The sequence below is a fragment of the Neolamprologus brichardi genome, chromosome 17 (genome assembly GCF_056152115.1).
Source record: "Neolamprologus brichardi isolate AB-2024 chromosome 17, ASM5615211v1, whole genome shotgun sequence".
In the NCBI taxonomy this organism is placed as follows: domain Eukaryota; kingdom Metazoa; phylum Chordata; class Actinopteri; order Cichliformes; family Cichlidae; genus Neolamprologus; species Neolamprologus brichardi.
In genome coordinates this window covers 2,247,294-2,268,234 of record NC_142120.1, presented here as the reverse complement: position 1 = coordinate 2,268,234, position 20,941 = coordinate 2,247,294, and the positions used below count along the sequence as shown (strand labels likewise).

General features: G+C 42.5%; 1 protein-coding gene across 1 annotated transcript in view; it reads left to right on the top strand.

Annotated features, from left to right (window-relative positions):
• Nucleotides 1-1,593: 1,593 nt before the first annotated feature.
• tprb (translocated promoter region b, nuclear basket protein) overlaps nucleotides 1,594-20,941 on the top strand; it is a 29,892-nt gene continuing 10,544 nt past the window's right edge. Inside the window, exons 1-38 of the mRNA XM_087831133.1 lie at nucleotides 1,594-1,786; nucleotides 2,152-2,256; nucleotides 2,364-2,437; nucleotides 2,981-3,077; nucleotides 3,182-3,285; nucleotides 3,401-3,565; nucleotides 3,784-3,876; nucleotides 3,996-4,076; nucleotides 4,486-4,573; nucleotides 4,699-4,839; nucleotides 5,923-6,026; nucleotides 6,169-6,366; nucleotides 6,463-6,570; nucleotides 6,685-6,911; nucleotides 7,017-7,180; nucleotides 7,521-7,663; nucleotides 8,817-8,965; nucleotides 9,112-9,274; nucleotides 9,391-9,525; nucleotides 9,599-9,739; nucleotides 9,834-10,002; nucleotides 11,109-11,275; nucleotides 11,630-11,782; nucleotides 11,876-11,992; nucleotides 13,096-13,299; nucleotides 13,383-13,570; nucleotides 13,682-13,829; nucleotides 13,934-14,071; nucleotides 16,851-16,982; nucleotides 17,119-17,249; nucleotides 17,345-17,555; nucleotides 17,715-17,861; nucleotides 17,994-18,192; nucleotides 18,317-18,510; nucleotides 18,756-18,829; nucleotides 20,023-20,219; nucleotides 20,338-20,622; nucleotides 20,720-20,874. Of these exons, the coding sequence (XP_087687259.1) occupies nucleotides 1,636-1,786; nucleotides 2,152-2,256; nucleotides 2,364-2,437; nucleotides 2,981-3,077; nucleotides 3,182-3,285; nucleotides 3,401-3,565; nucleotides 3,784-3,876; nucleotides 3,996-4,076; nucleotides 4,486-4,573; nucleotides 4,699-4,839; nucleotides 5,923-6,026; nucleotides 6,169-6,366; nucleotides 6,463-6,570; nucleotides 6,685-6,911; nucleotides 7,017-7,180; nucleotides 7,521-7,663; nucleotides 8,817-8,965; nucleotides 9,112-9,274; nucleotides 9,391-9,525; nucleotides 9,599-9,739; nucleotides 9,834-10,002; nucleotides 11,109-11,275; nucleotides 11,630-11,782; nucleotides 11,876-11,992; nucleotides 13,096-13,299; nucleotides 13,383-13,570; nucleotides 13,682-13,829; nucleotides 13,934-14,071; nucleotides 16,851-16,982; nucleotides 17,119-17,249; nucleotides 17,345-17,555; nucleotides 17,715-17,861; nucleotides 17,994-18,192; nucleotides 18,317-18,510; nucleotides 18,756-18,829; nucleotides 20,023-20,219; nucleotides 20,338-20,622; nucleotides 20,720-20,874 (5,640 nt within the window). The 5' untranslated portion in view covers nucleotides 1,594-1,635. The remainder of the gene's footprint in view (nucleotides 1,787-2,151; nucleotides 2,257-2,363; nucleotides 2,438-2,980; nucleotides 3,078-3,181; nucleotides 3,286-3,400; nucleotides 3,566-3,783; nucleotides 3,877-3,995; nucleotides 4,077-4,485; nucleotides 4,574-4,698; nucleotides 4,840-5,922; nucleotides 6,027-6,168; nucleotides 6,367-6,462; nucleotides 6,571-6,684; nucleotides 6,912-7,016; nucleotides 7,181-7,520; nucleotides 7,664-8,816; nucleotides 8,966-9,111; nucleotides 9,275-9,390; nucleotides 9,526-9,598; nucleotides 9,740-9,833; nucleotides 10,003-11,108; nucleotides 11,276-11,629; nucleotides 11,783-11,875; nucleotides 11,993-13,095; nucleotides 13,300-13,382; nucleotides 13,571-13,681; nucleotides 13,830-13,933; nucleotides 14,072-16,850; nucleotides 16,983-17,118; nucleotides 17,250-17,344; nucleotides 17,556-17,714; nucleotides 17,862-17,993; nucleotides 18,193-18,316; nucleotides 18,511-18,755; nucleotides 18,830-20,022; nucleotides 20,220-20,337; nucleotides 20,623-20,719; nucleotides 20,875-20,941) is intronic.

The following is a 20,941-nucleotide window of genomic DNA, read 5'->3' as shown; positions in this document are numbered from 1 at the left end:
AAATAAACCTATGATTTCATATGTTTCAGCTGCATTTTATTATCATTATTATTATTTTAAAATTGTTGGTCCATGTTTCTAAGGGCCAACGATTTTTTAAGTGTATAAGTTTAACACTTATCAAGACCCACACCTTTTTATAAATCCATACATCCATCCGCTTCCACTTATCCTTTTCAGGGTCGTGGGGGCGCTGGAGCCTATCCCAGGGTGCACCCTGGACAGGTCGTCAGTCTCTCGCAGGGCCAACACACAGGGACAGACAACCATTTGCACTCACATTCACTCCTATGGGCAATTTGGATTTTTCAATTAACGTATCCCCACAAAGTGCATGTCTTTGGACTGTGGGAGGAAGCCAGAGTACCCAGGGAGAACCCACGCAAACACGGGAACATGCAAAGTCTGCACAGAAAGACCCCGGCTCAGGACCTTCTTGCTGTGAGGCAACAGTGCTAACCATCGTGCTGCCTTTTCATAAATGCAAACAAAAATACAAACTGAACTTTATACAGGCTGCCTACAATCACATACCAACAGATATGCAAACATACTAATAATAATGGAAAATAGTGATATCCAGTCGAGCAGTCAATGAATTACATAAATAAGCTAGTTTAGGCTTTTATTCTTTCTGCACAGCACTACCTTCAGTATCCTTTAATTATACTACAGAGACTTTTAAAGACAACTTTAGTCCTGTATTGGCTAGTCCAATATAGTCCAGTTGTCTTTAAGCCTTTTGCAAATATTTTTTTAATGCGTCATGAGATTTGATTTGATGATATCAGTCATATTGTTATTATTATATATTATGCCTCATATATGTAAATATTTATATATACAGTGATGGGAATAACGGTGTTACTTCTTTCAGTAACAAGTAATCTAACTAATTACTCCAGGTTATACTTGGCACAGATGTTTCTGTACACTATGCATGCCACTTTGTTATGGCTTTCCATGTATGCCCTGCCTGCTAGCATCTTGCACCCTGCTGTTATGAGCTGGATTGTCTCAGGGGCATCTTTACACAGCCTGCACCTGGGGTCCTACCTGGTGTGATTGACCCCAGCCTCTATGGATCTCGTGCTCAGAGCTTGTTCCTGTGCTGCCATGATTAGTGCCTCTGTGCTGTCTTTCAGTCCAGCATTGTCCAGCCACTGGTAGGATTTCTAGATATCAGCCACCTCCCATATATGTATATGTATATTTGATGCATAAAAATAACAGATATTGCTACCCGTATTTCTATGCTTGCACAAGCGTACTTACCAATGACTGTAAAAACAATCTTTTCTACAGTCATTGGTACATTGGTACTTACATTGACGTCGATTTAGTATGTTTTGGCGTCATCTGCCGGCGGTCACTGTCTGCAGTATCTGTATCCCATAGACACCTGAGGTCACGAGGACGATTTTTTAAAAACTTAGACCTAGTTGCTAACACACGGTATACACATAATTATTTTGTTTGTTTGTTGTTTTGTTGTTTTGTTTTTACAGCTTAATACTTATGTTTTCAAGCGAGGTTTGTTTAGGTTGACTAAACTGCTACCTCGCTTAAAAGAAATACATTTCCCATAATGCTTCAAATCATCAACTGCGCCTGCTCGTCTTGTAGTCTGGAAAAATGGCGGCACTCCTGCAACAGGAGTTGGAGGCTTCCGAACTAGCCAAGCTACCAAAAACAATTCAAAGTAAACTCGAGAAAATTGTTTGTGATCTGCGGTATGAAATCGATTCATTAAAAGCCCAACACGAGCAATTCCGGGTTGACAGCGGTAAGTTATTCCCTGTTATCCTGATAGCTAGCTGTGCTAAAGTGTTTGGCTTTGCTTACAGTGCATGCATGCCCGTTTTAAACCGTGCAATGTTAAACCTCAGAAGTTTGAACGTACTGAACATACTAACCGTCCTTTGTTTGTTACTTCATTTGCCCGTCAGGGGCTTTAAAATGTTGATTAAAGCTAACAGGCGATGAACCTGCGCTTTTCCAATAACAAGAATGAGATGCTAGCTAATGCTAGCACTAGTTAACCCTCTGAGCTAACCACTGCTTTTGATAGCAAACAAGATGCAAATAAAGCAAGAAGGCGATGATTCTATCTTCTTGTCTTAGCTGTTTTTGTTTACCTTCTTGTTACAGAACAACAGTTCTTCGAAAAAGTTAAACAGCTTTCCCAATGTCAAGAAGACTTTCTGTCTCACACTCAAGAACATCTTAAACTCAAAGATGAGTTTAACAGACTTGGTGAGAATAATATATTTAGGTTTTCTGATCGGACTCGGACTGATTCCACTCATGACTCCACAATGTTGACCTTTATTCTTTCTGCTAACTTTCATTTTTTCCTGAAGGAGAGGAACTCCAAAGTGTTCGCGAGAAGAACCGAGAATATGAATCTGCACAACAGAGGTTGTCATCAGAGCAGGTAGGGAATCCGAAAATCACCGATAACCACTCTGTGTTAAAGAATGTTTCTAATTTATTTTAGTCTATTGGGAACTACAGTGGTCATGTCCTCTGGAGCCTGAGCATTTATTATTGCTGTTGGTGTGAGGTTCAGAGTTATTACGAATAGTTTTAGAACAATCAAGCGTTTTTTTAGCAAGAATGTTTGTAAAAACTGTGCATAGGCAGGTGATCAAATCAAACATAACAATAGAAAAAGGTTTAACACAGTTTGACACCCAAGATTTAAATCCTACTTGTGCTTATGCCATAACTTCCACATTTAATATAAAAGGAGCCCATTCCTTCATTTTCATTAATAACACTGGATTGACCAATCAGATCTCTTAACGTGACCAGCCCCTCCCCCTACTGTCCTTTTGCACTCATGCACCTTGTAGAAGAAGTTTCTTGATAATGAAAATATTTGTGTAAAGAGGGAATGTCTGCGTTACTGAACTGCTTTGGATGCGTTAAGTATTATAACACTAAGCACTCTGTTTAAATTCATGCATTTGTTTAGACTGTGCTGTCCAAAGCCAAAGATGAATTGGAGGCAGAAAAGCGAGAACTTGTGCGAACACTGGAAAGGAGATCCTTAGAAGTGGAGAACTTAAATGGTATGAAAGGAGCCTTTTTATATAACTTCATATGTATTGCATCTATATTTGTAAATGTAAAATCTCACCTCTACATAACAGAGTCATTTCTTTTGCTCTTCCAGATGACCTGAGGCAACTCAATGATAAGTTGGTGGAAGTGAACTCGTCAAAGATGACCCTGCAGATGAAGTTGGATGATCTCGAAGCAGCTGAAGTCAACATCAAAGTGAGTTGATATTTTCATGTAGATTTAATATCTTAACACCACCTGCGAGAGAAAGTTGTTTTCTGTTGTCCGCGGTTATCAGCAGATCGCTGATTGAAGTTGTCATCTATTCTAGTATAAGGAGAAGCGAATGGAACAAGAGAAAGAGCTGCTGAACAGCCAGACAGCTTGGCTTAACGAGGAGCTGAAGGCCAAGAGTGAGGACCTGCTGTCCCTGTCCCGGCAGAAGGGTAACGAGATCCTGGAGCTGAAGTGTTCCCTGGAGAATAAAGAAGATGAGGCAAGTCCTTTTTTTGTTGTTGTTGTTGTTTTTTTGTTTTCTTTGGGATGTTTATGTCTGAAGAAGTTTGTCGCAATAGCTCTGACTCAGAGATTACTTGTCTTGGTTTGTTACTTTGATCTCAGTGCTCATTGTGCCTTGAGTGTAGGCAGTTATTTATTTTGAGACGGTGCAGAACCGTATTTGACTCGTCATCTGATGCCATTTGTGATTTCTAGATGAAAAAACTCCAAGTTCAAGTGACCAGTCTGAAGACATCAAACGAGAACCTTCAGAAACAGAACGAGGAGATGATCAGTAAACTCAAAGAAGTATGTCTGTTTGCAGACAGTAATTCCTTTTTAATCAAACCCTTTGGTGTTATGTAAACGTACATTATAATGAAGGCACTCGGAGTGAAAATGAATGGTTGGATTTGAACTTGTTTTAGGCCAAGGAGCAACACGCCAACATGGAGGAGAAGTTACGAAACGAGCTCAATACCAACATTAAGCTTTGCAATTTATACAAGGTATGTACACGTGCAAAATGAAAGCATGTGCTGTGGTACTCTGTACTTCTGGACCATTATTTCCAAGTTTGCATTAGTAAATTATTACGTTACATTATGATTGCAGCGCCCGTGATCAACAACTTCTAAATTTGTTACCAGGATTCAAATTGAAAGAGTCAAAGTGTTTATTGTCATGTGTCACAAGAGAAAAGGCATTTCTTTGTGCAATGAAATTCTTTCTTTGCTGTCCACCCACAGATGCCGGTTAATTATTGTTTGTGTGTTCTTGGCTCAATAAAATTGTTATAGGGAACTTGTGATTTAAAAACATAATCTTTGAGTGTTTACATAGTTAATTAAAATGCCTGCATGTATTTGCTCGGCTTCTGTGCCGGTGTTTGTTATACTTCACCGTTTATCCTGGCAGGGAGCAGCTGCAGATTCTGAGGCCAAAAGCAAAGAGCTGAGTCAGGCGGTGGAGGAGCTGCACAAGCTGCTGAAAGATGCCGGTGAAGGTAAAAGGCTCCTCTGTGATCATGTTTTCTATCCTAGAAGGACAGAAGATGTTCAGTTTGTTTGCTCGTGTAGTTGCAGGTGGTTAGGATTTTAGAGTCTTTGTTTTGTCTTCCCTCCTTGACAGCCAACAAGGCTTTTGAGGATAAGTTGCAGGAAATGAACGGCGTCACAGACAAAACTGTCGGTGAGTTAAAGGACAGGATCCAGGGCCTTGAGAAGGAGCTGGACAATGCCAATGAACTGCTGTCAAGTTCCAAACTTAGAGGTCAGTTGAGTTGATTTTTATTCCTGTCTTCATTTCATTGACATGCTGATTATTTGTAGGCAATGCAAAATAAATTTTCTGGAACTTCAGCCAAGCCTTGCGTGGATTTATTTTATTTATTTATTTTTAACCCTTTAAAACCGGTCGGAGCAGCACGCTCTGTTTTGCGTAACTATTTTTTAAATCCCGGTAGCTCTGCAACCACGTGAGCTAGCGCAATAATGTTTTTTGCATATGAAACCGGAGGAGTTGTACTTCCATCTTATGCCATCAGCTTGTCCTCGGTCACAGTTTCCTTCCACATATAGCTTTGCAAAAACTGCATAAAAACCACTTGCAGCAACAAAAACATAATATTCCAGAAACAGGCTTTGCCGATCCGATCAGCTGTTCATAACACTTCCTATGTTGGATTAGACGTCAGCGTGAACTTTTGCATGTCCACCATGACCTGCCCGAAACCGGAAGTGACGTCATTTTGCAGAAATGTAGTTTTTTACCATCAGGGCCTCATGAGCCTATACTGGTGTTTTTAAAAGTTATCTTTGACTTTATGACTTTCTGTGTGGTTTCTGGGATGCTTAGGACTCATATTGCACTGCTGGAAATAGTTTATTTTGATGCATATGCTGCTTTTTTGCAAATTTGCATTATAATATTTATTTTCGTTTTTCCTGCAGTGTATAAAAATTGGTGTATTTCAAAAATAAAACTATGAAGACACTCAAAATAAATTTCCTGTGGTGGGAAACTATTTTGTGCAACTTTTTTGTATTTACAGTTTTGAGGGATAAGCCTCTTAAATTTCTCTAACTAGAAATATATGTTAAAAAAACAAAAACGATTTTAAATTTTTTTGTAGTTTATTGCACTTTTTTGCAATTTATGTCATTACTATGCACTTAATGCAGACATATTATTAAAATCTGAGCTATAATGGTTAAATTGATGTATAGCAACTTGAAATGCTCCCAAAAATGGCTCCACAACATGTAAAAATATAATATAAGCTCTGGTGGACTTGGTTCTATGGTAGGTCTTAAAGGGTTAATGTGATCATTTGAACTTTCTTTGTCTGTCCAGGCCCTGTTGCCTCAACATCCATTCTGACAGAAGAGCAAATGACAACAATGTCTCCAACAGCCGCTGCTATATCCAAGATAAAACCTGGTATGAAGCTGACTGAGGTGCGTACAGCTCAGGTTTCAGGCTCAAATTGTTGACTTCATTACAAATTTCATTCCTCTAGAATTGTGTGTCTTGCTTGTTCGGATTTCTTACCGACATGTGTTGAACTAACAGCAAGATGTTTGATTATCATGTCTTCAGTTGTATACAGCATACGTGGAGAGCCAGGAGCAGCTGCAGTTGGAGCGGTTGGAGAACAAGCGAGTCAACAAGTATCTGGATGACATTGTGCAGGAAGTGGAAGCGAAAGCCCCCATCCTGAAAAGGCAGAGCGATGAGCATGAGCGCATGCAGAAATCAGTGGCCAGCCTTTCTGCCAAGCTGGAGCAGGCTGTTAAGGTTTGTAATGGAGCCGCGTTGTTTGCGTGATCAAATAGATTTTTGCTGCTTTTTAATTGACAAAACGCTCGAGCTTTCCGTTCATGTTTGTTACAGGAGGTTCACCGCCTGCAGAACGAGGCCGACGAGGCCAACAAGCGCTCCTCGGTCCTGGACAGAGACAATCAGAGATTTGAGCTTCAGCTCGCTGACATGGCTCAGCAGGTGGGTTCGTACTTTTCTTTGTGTGGATAAACTTTGTTAGTTCGCAAAATAATGACCGAAATAATCAAATCACTCAAATAAAATTTCTCTAATACCCCTTATCGTTTCTTCTAGGTTCGCGTGCTGCTGATCGAGCTGGAAGAAGCTCGTGGGAACCACGTGATTCACGAGGAGGAGGTGAGCTCAGCTGATGTCAGCAGCACGTCAGAGGTGATCAGCCAACACTTGGTGACTTTCCGTAGCGTGGAGGAGCTTCAGAAGCAGAACCAGCGTCTTCTCGCGGCCCTCAGAGATCTCAGTGAAGCCCAGGAGAAGGAGGAGCTTGAGGCTACCGGCAATAAGTATATTACAATGTTTACTGACTTTTTTATTCATTTATTTAGCCAGAGTTTTGCATCTAACCTAAAATATTATCTCACCTTTTTCCCCACAATGAACTGTCTCAGGCACGGGGAGCTGGAGCAGAGTTTGGAGAAGGCCCAGGCTGAGCTGGAGTCTCTGAGAGAGCAACGCAGCCAGCAGATAAAGATGACCGAGTCCATTGTGAGGCAGAGGGACATGTACCGAGTCTTACTGGCTCAGGCGACCGGAGTCAACTTCCCACAACAAGGTGAGAACATGAACACTTGCGTCTTGAAAACCATAAGCGAATAACAGCAGTTTTACACGTTACACTGAATTTTAATATTTGAATATTTGAGTTTGCATGTCGTCCTCGTGTTTGCATGAGTTCGCTCTGGCGTCCTCCCACAGTGCAAAGACATGCAGTTAGTGTGGTCGGGTTAACTGGAAACTCTAAATTGCCCGAAGGTGAGAGCGAATCGAATGTCTGCCTCTGTGTTCGCCCTGTGACAGACTGGCGACCTGTCCAGGGTCTACGCTGCCTCTCCGCCCCCCTGAAAAGCATAAGCAGAAGAGCATGGATGAATATTTGATTGTTTATCCACCAGGTACACCATCTGAAGAATTCTCCCTGACGTCTACCCCACGTCGTTCCCCCGCGGCCACTCCCACCGCAGGAACACCCACCGCTCTTGTTTCCATGGCCACAGAGTCTGCTGAGGCGTTGGAGGCCAAGGCGGCTCTGCGACAGGTGAGCTCAATTTGCCTGAAAATATTTATTTTTCACTATCAGGACCTACTTTTAAAGAATTATGATAGTTTAGCATGATGCAGTTTTCATCTCTATAAGTCTGCGTTATTACTTAAAGATGGTTTTCTGTGGAGCGATATTCCATCAGCAGCTCTCCTTTCTTCATTAAAAGCTCGGGACTTTGCATCGTGTTGCTCGTGCTGGCCACCAGATGGCACTGTGCCCACATGAAGACGTTTGTAGGTCTCTCTGAATCACACACAGCGGTGCAGTGTGTTTATTGGCTTTTAAATGACTGCTTAGATTCTGTCAAACGTTGGATGGCTGTAAATTCCCTCCAACTCAACGAGTGAAAACTGAAGTCCTCATATGTGACAGATTTGTATCCCAGATAGTGAAAGCCCTCTTTCTGTGTATGTTAAATTCTCTATCTGGTGTCACTTTTGACTCGACTGGACGGGCATGTGAAATCTCTGCTTCAGTCTTGTTGTTATCATTTAAGAAATGTGGCCGAGTTAAGCCCGATTTGATCTCGCTCTGAACTGGAGATAGCTATACATGCATTTATTTCCTCACGCTATTGTAACTCTTTGTTTATGTGTCTAAGCAAAGGTTCTCTGGATCGTCTGCAGGTTGTGCAAAACGCTGCAGCGAGGCTGTTGACAAAATCCTCCAAGTATTCTCATGTGACACATTGCTGTTTCAGCTACACTGGCTTCCTGTTGAATTTCAGTACATTTTAAGATCCTGGTCTTGACATTTAGAGCCTTGCATGGACTGGCACCATCTGCTACAGCCCGATGTCCCCAGCAGGTCCCTGAGGTCATCTGATCAGAGCTTACTTGCTATAAAACAGACTAAGATGAGAACTAAGGGTGACGGCGCTTTTGCCACCGTGGCCCCGAGACTGTGAACTCTCTCCCTCATACATTAAGAACTGTGGACTCGGTCGTTGTTTTTAAAAAAACAACTCAAAACTCACCTTTTTAAATTTCTGCCTGTTTTATATTGTCTGTTTTACCCTTTTATTATTTGTTATCTTATGTGCATCACTTTGTGACTCTGTCTAGAAAGGTGCTATATAAATACAATTGTATTTATTTATTTACTAACACCTCTATCAAAGTAAATAAAATGTCTGGTTTCTTTGCAGTTGCAGGACGTCTTCTCCACCTATAAGAAGGAGCGCGCGGAGAGCGAGAAGACAATGACCGAACAGAACGAGAAACTCCAGGAACAGCTCTCGGAGCTCCGCTCCCAGAATGCCAAGATATCCACACAGCTAGAGTTTGCTTCCAAAAGGTAATTAAAAATAAATAAATAAGTGTGTGTGTGGGGGGGGGGGGGAGCACGTGAACTTTTCAGGGGAAATATCCACTGTTAAAGTCAAACATTTAATCACAAGGACATCAGTCAGCAGAAGTGACGTCAGCTTTTTACGCTCTCAGGTATGAGATGCTGCAGGACAATGTTGAGGGCTACAGGAAGGAGATTGCTTCACTGAGAGAGAAAGGACAGAAGATGGAGGCTGCCACGCAAAAGCTTGAACAGACCGTCCACACGTTGAATGAGGATCTTAAAGAGTCCAAGGAGAAACTCGCCATGGCTGAGGTTTGCCCCGTATCCAGTGTCATATTTGTGCTTCGGATCACTTTGGAGTTGGACGTGTCCCTGTCCAGGATATACTGAGACACGTACTGTAAACTGAATCTCATCCACCTTTTCAGGGCCGTGCTGAGAACTTGCGTAAGGAGAGAGACATGCTGAAGCTGGTCGAGTCGCGGCTGAATCAGGAGAAAGAGACGATTGTGAGCCAGCAGCAGAGCCAAAACCTGCTGCTGACCAACCTCCAGGCTATTCAGGTTATTTTGTTTCTGTCAGTGTCTGACTGTCACATCTTCACGTAAACAAAATTAACATTTTCTGTTCTTTTAGGCGACTCTGGAGCGCTCCGAGGTCGACACACGTCAGCGTCTGAACAGCCAGTTAGAGAAACAGGAGCGAGAGATCTCGCAGCTACAGAAGAGGCTCGAACAAGAAGTGGAGCAGCGCCACCTGCTCAGCAGAAACCAGGAAGTAGGCATCCAATAAAACAGTTTCTATCATCTTTTGTAGGCCAGAGAAGGATGCAGATATAGTGCTAATGATTTTCTTTTTTTCATACGCACAGATCCAGTTAATGGATGCAAAGAGGCAGTTGGAGGCACAAGTCGCCTTACACCAAAAAACAAAGGAACAACTTAATGCCGCCGAGTCTGAGCTCAACGCCCTCAGGATGCAGCAAGGCAGCATCGAAGGGCGTCACATCCTGAGCTCCCCCTCTACACCGATTGGCAGAGGTCGGCATTAAATGTTTACAGACAGAAGAAGTTAAACTAACATTCACAATAAAATCCAGACACGTACAAACCGAAATTCTTTGTATGTTGTCGGGATGTCATGAAATACCACGAGGTAGGGCTGTTCGATATAACGATATGTATCGGATGACGATATAAAAACATCTATCGTTTGTTTCGTGGTGCCGCAAAATAAACTGTTTACAGCAATATTTGTTCATCGTTTTGATGTCACTGTAGTGGCTAAATTAATTTCTTAAAGTTCTCTTTCTCTTATATTTAATATAACCACACTACAGACGGACAAGCGCCTGTTTTTTATGCATTTTGGTTAGCAACAACGACGGTAACACCATCGCGTGTCCGCTTGTTTATGTTCCACATAAACCTTTCACAATAAAGCTCAAGATCCTGTTGAGACTTTTCAAAATGAACTGAATCACGTGAAAGAGCAGATTATTTACGGATGAGAAGCAAAAAAGACGCCAGGTGCTAAAAAATAAACCTTAGACTCAAACGTTAGAACGGGCTTTTCCCCGCAGCACGCCGTGTAATAAATACTCACAAAGAAAACGGCGGCCGTTACAACTTATGTCTAAAAATGTATCGTTTCATGCATCGGTTAAAACACTCGACTCCAGCTACATGACGCGCAGCTGGAAAAACTTCACGCAAGTCGAGCTGCCCGAGATTCACAGAATTTACAGAAAATGTTACATTTTTGTGATTTATATCGTTATCGGACGATAGAATTCTTATATCGGGATATGAGATTTTGGTCATATCGCACAGCCCTACCACGAGGCATGTTTAACGTCGTCATTCTTTCGGATCCTACGTCCTAGTTTGAATGTTTGAGACCCAAGTAAATTGCTCAGATTTCCCAGATGTTCCAGTTTTATCTGAACTTTTAAACACTGAGTGTTGCACTGGATTCTGTTTATTTGAGATGAGGTCTAGTAAAATGTCTAAAACCGCGCTTCTTTTGAAAATCTGTGGGAATTTAAGCAAGTTCTTCAAACTTAATTGGTATATTTGATTAGTGCACACTTGCGTCCCCCTTTCTCATCACACAACGACTTCCAAAATGCTTTACTCGCTTGCAGGCCTGCCTGGTTCAGATCAAGACAGAGAGGACCTACGAGGCCGCCTGCAGCTTGCTGAAACGCGGGTTGAAGAGCTTGCAGAGAGCCTCCGGGCCACCACGTCCAGCATGGAGCAGTACCAAGCGATGGCTCAGAGCCTCGAGGAATCGCTGGAGAACGAGAAACAGGTTGGGGGCTCGATCGTGAAACTACATCACCTCATAAAACACCCAAAAAAATATGAAAGTGGGAAAAAATTCAAAGGGTTGTTGCTGTTAATCAAATAAAAAGTTGTTTTAGTTTATGTTGACATTGTAGCTTTATATGAAAGTACAGATGATACAGATGTGATTCAAGAAGCTTCACAGTCTGTTACTGTATGAAAGTTAAAAAGTAGCCACGAGGCAGCTCAATAATATTTATTATTGGTGTACACAATGATCAGGGTTGAGATCGTCTCAACAATTGCAAATTTGGCACGTTAAGTTTTTAAAATCACGTAAATGTTTTGTTTTTCTAAATGTGACGTGTGTGACGACCAGGTGACGGAGCAGGCGCGCTCATCCATCGAAGGCCGTATGAAGGAGGCTGAGGAGCAGCGCTGCAGACTCGAAGAGAAGCTTCTGCAAGCAGAGAAAGAAAAGCAGGACGCGAAGGAGCAGACGAAGAGCGTCCTGGCTGCTCTGGAGGAACAAGTACGAAACCCTTGTTATAACCAGGCACAAGTGAAAAATGTGTTTACTTGTTTCTATTACATGAAACGTTTTTGTTTTGTTTGTTTGTGTTAGACAAATGATCTGAAGAGAAGTCTTAGCAGTGCCCAGGCAGACCACCAGGCAGCGCTACAGCAGGTTGCAGTCGCTGAAGCCCAGAAACAGCAGGCTATGAAGGACTGCCAAGATCAGGTAAGCAGTCGTAATAAAATATTACATGGAGGAAAATAATCCAAGTGTGGAATATTCTGGTTTGAGGTCACTTAACCCTTTAAAGCCGGTCGGAGCGGGCACGCTCCGTTTTGCGTAACTATTTTTAAATCCCGGTAGCTCTGCAACCACGTGAGCTAGCGCAATAATTTTTTTTGCATATGAAACCGGAGGAGTTGTACTTACATCTTATGCCATCAGCTTGTCCTCGGTCACAGTTTCCTTCCACATATAGCTTTGCAAAAACTGCATAAAAAGCACTTGCAGCAACAAAAACATAATATTCCAGAAACACGCTTTGCCGATCCGATCAGCTGTTCGTAACACTTCCTACGTCCATCAGCACGAACTATCGCATGTCCGCCATGACCTGCCCGAAACCGGAAGTGACGTCATTTTGCTGAAATGTCGTTTTTTACCATCAGGGCCTCATGAGCCTATACTGGTGTTTTTAAAAGTTATCTTTGACTTTATGACTTTCTGTGTGGTTTCTGGGATGCTTAGGACTCATATTGCACTGCTGGAAATAGTTTATTTTGATGCATCTGCTGCTTTTTTGCAAATTTGCATTATAATATTTATTTTCGTTTTTCCTGCAGTATGTAAAAATTGGTGTATTTCAAAAATAAAACTATGAAGACACTCAAAATAAATTTCCTGTGGTGGGAAACTATTTTGTGCAACTTTTTTGTATTTACAGTTTTGAGGGATAAGCCTCTTAAATTTCTCTAACTAGAAATATATGTTAAAAAAACAAAAACGATTTTCAATTTTTTTGTAGTTTATTGCACTTTTTTGCAATTTATGTAATTACTATGCACTTAATGCAGACATATTATTAAAAGTTAGGCTATAATGGTTGTATTGATGTATAGCAACTTGAAATGCTCCCAAAAATGGCTCCACAGCATGTAAACATATAATATAAGCTCTGGCGGACTTGGTTCTATGGTAGGTCTTAAAGGGTTAATGCAGGTAAAAATCAAAAATATGAAGTAATTTGTGGGGAGAGGGAAAAAATTTAAATATGAATTCAAAGAAAATGTTGAGAAACTCTGACTCCAAACCTTCTTTCGCTCTTCAAGGTTAAACTGGCAGCTGAAGCTCAAGATAAATATGAGCGGGAGATGATGCTGCACGCAGCGGACGTGGAAGCCCTGCAGGCAGCTAAAGCCCAGGTCCTGCAGGCTGCAGAGCTCAAACACCAGCTGGGGGAGAGAGAGCAGAGGATCAGTGCTGAGCTACTGGAGGCCAGAGTGTCATGGGAGGAGCAAGAGAAGATCCTCAAGGTTTGTTTTACATTACATAAATAGATTAGATATGTTATGTTAGATATATTATAGGTTTTAATTCGTCTTAACTCGTCTTACAGGAGGAGATGTCCAAGATGGAGAGCCGCTATGAGGAGCTGCAAAGGCAGAACACCCTCCTTCATGAGCAGATCCAGGCCATGAGCAGCAAGATGGCGGATAATTTGCAGCGTGCTGCCAGTGAAAGTTCCCTCAACATATCTTTGACTGAAGAGGGAAAATCCCAGGACCAGCTTCTTGAGATTCTCAGGTAACGGGCTTATCTAGCTTACACTGCAGGACTCCCACAAATCATGACTGTTCTGGCACAGTCATGATTTCACTATTTCTAAGAACGGTTGATCCGCATTGTTCATCACAGGTTTGTACGTCGGGAGAAGGAGATCTCAGAGTCTCGTTTTGAGGTCGCCCAAGGGGAGACTTTGCGTTACCGTTTGAGGGTGGAGCATTTGGAACGAGAGCTGAAGGAGGTGCAGGACAGTTTGAGCGCTGCTCGAGAGAGGATGCAGGTTTGTTTGTTTACTCGTTGACTCGGTAACTTCTGGTTTGCGGCTGTACCGAGCACGCAGATCGCCTACAGAGTTTCTTTATCTGTCACTTTACTCTGTTTCAGGTGACAGCGAAGACCCTGGCTCAGCACGATGAGCTGATGAAGAAGACGGAAACGATGAGCATCCTATTGGAGACAAACAAGAGTCTGAGAGAAGAGAGGGATAAGATGGAGCAGGAACTGCAGCAAACTCAAGCTAAGGTCAGTCTCACTGATGAGACACAGCAGTGCACTGGAGATTAGTTTCTCCTCATTTGTACACTATATGTTTAAATTTGATGTTGACAACACCCGTGAGAAGAGCGTTATTTTATTTTCCCTTTGACGATCACTGCATGCTACGTGGATGCAGAGTCTGGAATGTCTTCTGTACATCTCAAATTTTAACATCTACGTATTTTAAGAGTTTTGGTGGTCAAAGGTTATTGTGACCATAAAAATGTCCAAAAAGACCAACATGTTGAATCTGAATGGTCAGCTCAATTTATGATCACTATTCACACCTGAAACTCACAGACAGGGTGAGTTATAGTGAATGAGTGCCCACGTATCAGATTTCTTTATAGTCTTACATACACTCACTGTGTTGTCATCTAATGCTGCTCACCCTAACCATCAAAAATGGATGCCTAATAGACGTGGGAATCACCATACATCCCACGATACGATATTATTGCAATTTTTTAAAAATATTCTGCGATATTCAGATTCTGTACATAAAGGTAAACTTTATCAATATTCATTTTCTCTAATATCAAAGTCTCACACTCAGTCTTTCTCTCATTTCAGTTTTATTGTTGACAAACTGAACGGTTTGTATTACAGTCTAGTCCAACTTAACTGAATCAACCATCTGGTACAATTATAGCTATTCTGAACTATGCAGTTTATGAAAACTATGCAGCCCCTTCAGCAACTGAAGAATTTGAAAGTAAATTAAAACAAAATATAATTTTACATGAAATAAAAAAGTTTTAAACTTAATTAAAATAAAACATGTCTTAAATTAAAATAAGTAAACTGTCATGTTTATTGCTGCCAAAAACAAGTTAAACACATTTGGACAGTGAAGGAATGTCAGGATTCTTGCTCAGAAAAAGGATCAACATGCTCTGAAGTCAGAGCACAAAAACCTTTTTTGTAACAAAATATCGATTTCTGCTGTCCCTGTATCCATACATTATTAGCAAACAAAATATCACCATGCTACACAGTATCCATTTTTTCCCCCACCCCTAATGCCTAACCGTAACCTAATTGTAACCCTGACACTAAAACCACATTTTGAGTCTGAAAAATGCCTTCAAACTCGCGGGGACCAGGATTTTGTCCCCATAAGGGCTGTTGGTCCCCACAAAGATATGTAAACACAGACACTAGGGTTGGAAGATATGTAAAAAAAGAAATTGTGATTGTGGGTTGAGAAATGGGAGACTCCGAAGGGAGATACCTGGTAATGAATACTCTTCCATAGATACCCACTGCATTTCTGAATCACGAATAATCCAGGTAGCCATTGATTTTAATTGAGCTGCCCAATAGTACATTCTGAAGTTAGGCAACTTGAGGCCCCCTTTTTCCTTTTCAGACATTAACACTTTGAGTCTGACCCTTGGTCGTTTATTCTGCCAGATAAATTTAGATGTAATAATTTGAATGCAGACTGAGGGATCAAAATGGGTAGGTGCTGAAATAGGAATAATAGGCGTGGAAGAATATTCATCCTTATACATTCAATCCTCCCCATAAAAGTGAGTGGGAGTAGGTTCCATCTGTCCAAGTCCCCCCTAATCTCCTTGAACAACCGATCATAATTGAGTGCAAGTAGCTGATTGGTTTTAGGAGTAATAATTACCCCCAAGTATCTGAAGCCCTGTTTGGAGCGTCTAAAAGATACAAGATGATCTAGCTGTGTGGGCCTCAGATTTATTGGTATTTATTTTATAACCTGACACTGTACCATAATCTTTAAGGTTGCTCAGAAGGGCCGGGACAGACGTGACCGGATTCTCTAAAAATAGCAGAATATCATCTGCGAAAAGTGACAGCTTATGTTTTGTATTGGTTTCATCTCTAATTCCTTGTATGAGAGGGTTGGATCTGATCAGTTCAGCTAACGGTTCAATACTAAGAGCAATTAAGGACGGCGATAACACTTCACCCTGTGTAGTGCCGTAAAAAAAAAAAATTCAACCGACACTCGTCAGTCCAGTCGACATATTCGCACATGCGCAGACTTTTTGATGGGCGGAGCAATGTAATCATGCACGGATTTGCGCGTTAACAAGAGGAAGTCCAAACATGGACGAACTCATTTCCCAAAAATGATGGCTGTCAGCGTTAACGCGGTCATCACGATTAAAAATTATTAACGCGCTCAAAACATCTGGAGCGCAGAGTGAACAAATGCATTGACAGAGACATTTCAGGGATTTTGACTCAGTCTGCGCACAGATGGGTTAACTGTTAATCGCATTTGTCTTGATGACGGCACATTAACGCTGACAGCAATAAAAAATATATAAAGTCACCAATTTGGGATTTCTTTGGCTTTAAACCAGATGAAAGAGGTAAACCTGAGGATGTAACCAAAGCGGTGCAGACGAATAGTGCGAGCAAAGGACTCAAACACGACTAACTTGCATTAACATGTACGTGCTGAGTATGCTAGGCTATCACCAGCTTCTGCAGGAACAAGCATTTGCTCACAGATGAAACAGCGTGATATTATTATGTTTTTTCTGTTGACTGCTTCTATTAGCTCCATCACTATTAGCAAACTTACTCATAAGTCACTCTTGTAAAAACAATCGCCAGTGGGCTCAGCCTATCGGCGATAGTCGATATATTCGTTCAGTCGCCCAACCCTAACAGACACACAGAGTCTAAACAGACATAAACTGCAGACTTGACAACTCGGTGGAGCAAATCAGCAGCAAAGCGGCAGTTATGTTTGAAATCGTATCTCCTGTGTGTTCAGGTGCAAAAGCTGGAGTCGGACATCTTGCCACTGCAGCAGGCCAACTCTGAGCTGAGTGAGAAAAGCGGCATGCTGCAGGCAGAGAAGAAGCTGCTGGAAGAGGAAATCAAACGCTGGAAGGCTCGTACTCAGGTCAGTGCAAAGACCCAAATATAAACAACTAAAAGATTTTGTTTTTCATACGAAGGGGAAAAGTTACGTTTGTCATGAGACAGACTTGACTTCCAAGTTGTGAGATGAATGACTCGTTTTCCTTCTGTCGCTCTAGCATTTGGTGAGTCAGCAGAAAGATTCGGATCCAGAAGAGTACAAGCGTCTGCATTCTGAGAAGGAGGCACATCTCAAACGTATCCAGCAGCTGAATGAGGAAAACAACAGACTTAAATCAGAGGTGGTCAGGTGAGGAACTACAGGTGCTGAACTGGGCTCTCCTGGTCTGTTCTTTCTTCCTCTGTCTTCATTCATTTTTGTTTTCTCTTCTTTTCTCTCTATAGGACAAATAATCTCACAGCTTCCCTGCAGAACCAAATACAAATCTTGCGTGACAGTATGAGTAAGATCACCGAAGACAAGAACGGGCTGCAGAAGGAGATCGAGACCAAAAACCATGAACTCCAGGAGAAGATGCGAACCATCGCACAGATCAAGAAGATCGGACGGCGTTACAGGACGCAGTACGATGAGCTTAAGGTGGCGCACGACAAGGTACTTGTTACCATTACAGCTTAAACTTCAATCCAAAGCCTGAAGTAAAAGTGGGTGGTTGTAAAATATGTTTCAATTGATCATCTGGTGATAAATTAGTTCATCAGTAGTGCAGTTGTGCTTCCTTGAGGTTAAACTTTAACTCCATATGTTCTCCAGCTTGTAGCTGAGGCCGCGGCAGGCCCATCCCAAGAGGAGGAGGCTCGTCAGGCCTCGGTTCAGGAGCTGCAGAGCCTCAGAGATTCTCTGAGTCAAGCTGAAGCTCGGAGTGCAGACCTAGAAGGACAGCTGGAGAACATGAACAAGGTTTGAAAACTTGCTGAATCCCCCCCGTTTTTATTCCAACGGTGTTATATGTGCTGATAAACCTCTATACTAAAAGTTCTTGGGAGGGTGGGAAAAAACAAGTGTTTAGACAATTCTGCACGCTAACCTTAGGTGGTCACGGAGCGCGAGACCGATGCACGTAACGCCCAGGAGCAATCATCTCGGCTGCAGACAGAGCTGACCAGGCTGCGGCAGGAGCTGCAGGATAAAGCTTCTCAGGAGGACGCGCTCCGACAGCAGATGGCTGAGAAGGAGGAGAAGACCAGGAAAGCCATCGTTTGTGCCAAGCAGAAGATCAACCAGCTCGTGGGTGAGTGGACTACCATAAACTCCTGATTTTTACCAGTTACTTGCTCTTCCTCACATCGCTTGGCTCTGCGTTAACGAGCATCGCTTCTCACTTCCAATCTGTGACGTTTGCGATTTATGATCAGGCGCTAAAGACCAGTTGCAGAAGGAAAACGAGGAGCTGAAACAGCAGCGCGAGGAGCTGGAGGTGCGAGTGAGCGCTCTGAAGTCTCAATACGAGGGCCGTCTGAGTCGGCAGGAGCGAGAACTCCGAGAGCTGCGAGGTCAACAGGAGAGACAAGAGCAGCGAGACGAGCCAGCTGAGGCAGGTCCCAGCAAGGTGAGGATGTTGTTTACTTTATAGGCTACTTACACTGGTTTGCTGTAATATAAATATTTTAATGTTTTAGGTATGTGTCACACAACTACAACAGATTATCTGCAAGCGTTGCTAAAATTGAAGCTTTATTTTATCAGTGTTCTCTATTTTGATGGCTTAACTATGTTGGATTGGAAAAGTACGGCGAGTTTAGAGACCGTTCGGCGTCCTGATTCTGAGCATTTTCTTTCTTTCGGTGCTTTTAGACCCAAGAGCCGCAGAGGAGCACGGAGCAGAGGCAGATCAGCCTGAAGACCACTCCAGCTGCAGACAGGGGCAGGTAGGTGCACTATTTAAGCGTGGAGTATTTAACCCTTTAAAACCGGTCAGAGCTGCACGCTCTGTTTTGCGTAACTATTTTTAAATCCTTGTAGCTCTGCAACCACGTGAGCTAGCGCAATAATTTTTTTTGCATATGAAACCGGAGGAGTTGTACTTACATCTTATGCCATCAGCTTGTCCTCGGTCACAGTTTCCTTCCACATATAGCTTTGCAAAAACTGCATAAAAAGCACTTGCAGCAACAAAAACATAATATTCCAGAAACACGCTTTGCCGATCCGATCAGCTGTTTGTAACACTTCCTACATTGGAATAGACGTCAGAGCGAACTTTTGCATGTCCGCCATGACCTGCCTGAAACCGGAAGTGACGTCATTTTCACGGAAATGTGGTTTTTTTTTTTACCATCAGGGCCTCATGAGCCTATACTGGTGTTTTCTGGGATGCTTAGGACTCATATTGCACTGCTGGAAATAGTTTATTTTGATGCATATGCTGCTTTTTTGCAAATTTGCATTATAATATTTATTTTCGTTTTTCCTGCAGTATATAAAAATTGGTGTATTTCAAAAATAAAACTATGAAGACACTCAAAATAAATTTCCTGTGGTGGGAAACTATTTTGTGCAACTTTTTTGTATTTACAGCTTTGAGGGATAAGCCTCTTAAATTTCTCTAACTAGAAATATATGTTAAAAAAACAAAAACGATTTTCAATTTTTTTGTAGTTTATTGCACTTTTTTGCAATTTATGTAATTACTATGCACTTAATGCATACATATTATTAAAATCTGGGCTATAATGGTTGTATTGATGTATATCAACTTGAAATGCTCCCAAAAATGGCTCCACAGCATGTAAACATATAATATAAGCTCTGGCGGACTTGGTTCTATGGTAGGTCTTAAAGGGTTAAAAAGTCTTACTCAGTATGCATCAATGCATTTCGTGAGTTTTGTATTTGTCTTAATGCTGACTTTATTCGTTTGACTGGTGGCTGCTCCACACTTGCACTTTTCTTAGTTTTTGCTGTTCGACATTCGTTTGGTCGTGCCGCTGACGTCTGCAATCTCAAAATTAAATGGCAGTGTAGGTGCCACGTCTCGAATTTGGAGGAGAGAGTATCATTTTCTTAGTGGATCTTTGAGGTCCAGAGAACAACGACTCATCCTAATTCTTGTCTCCGTCAGTGCCAGCACCTCCGAGCCTCCAACCGCCAACATTAAGCCTACACCTGTAGTTGCTACAGCCAGTAAACAGCCCGTCAACCCAGGGAACAAACCCACTCCGAGAGCAAGCATCAGGCCCATGATCACCCCAGCTCCTGTGCCCACTCCTACGCCCACTGCTACGGTCATGCCCACCACCCAGGTGGAGACGCAGGAAGGTAGGTTTAACGGCAAAGCTTTAGCTGAGCTGTTAGCGAGTCGCAGGAAACTAACCGCAGGTTATTTTTTTTAGTCATGGTAAAACCTGCAGTGTTTGTAATTTTTATTCTTGGACAGTGATGCAGCCGGCTGAAGGTCCACCAGTGGAGCATGTGACCGTGTACGGCAGTGCGAGCGGCTCGGTGCGCTCCGCCAGCCCCAACGTCCAGACGACCTTAGCTAGCCCCATGCTCACTGTGCAGCAGACCCAGACACAGGCCACCGCATTCGTTCAACCAACGCAGCAGCAGAGCATGACCCATACAGAGCCAGCCAATCAGGAGCCACCGCCTGTGGCGATCGAGGCCACGCCTAGCTCGCAGGTGGAGCGGCCGTCGACGTCGTCCTCTGTGTTTGGAACCGGTGAGAGATTGTTTTTGAAAGCCGAGGCGATATTTTGTTTTAGACGACGAGACTCACGCGTGGAGGTTTTTTCTTAATAGCCACACTTTCTCTCCAGTGTCAGCAACACCGGGAACATCAGCAATGTCCAAGCGTCCTCGGGAAGAGGAGGAGACCGCCAGCGTGGTCGCTGACACTGAAGCCACTCAGGAGGACACCTCACGGGCTCCCATATCAAAGAAGCTGCGCATTATCCAGAGAGTGGGTCCAGAGGTGAGGCTGGACTGATGCACATAAACCTCCATGGTTTTGATTGTTTGTTTGTTTTAAATTTGAGCGA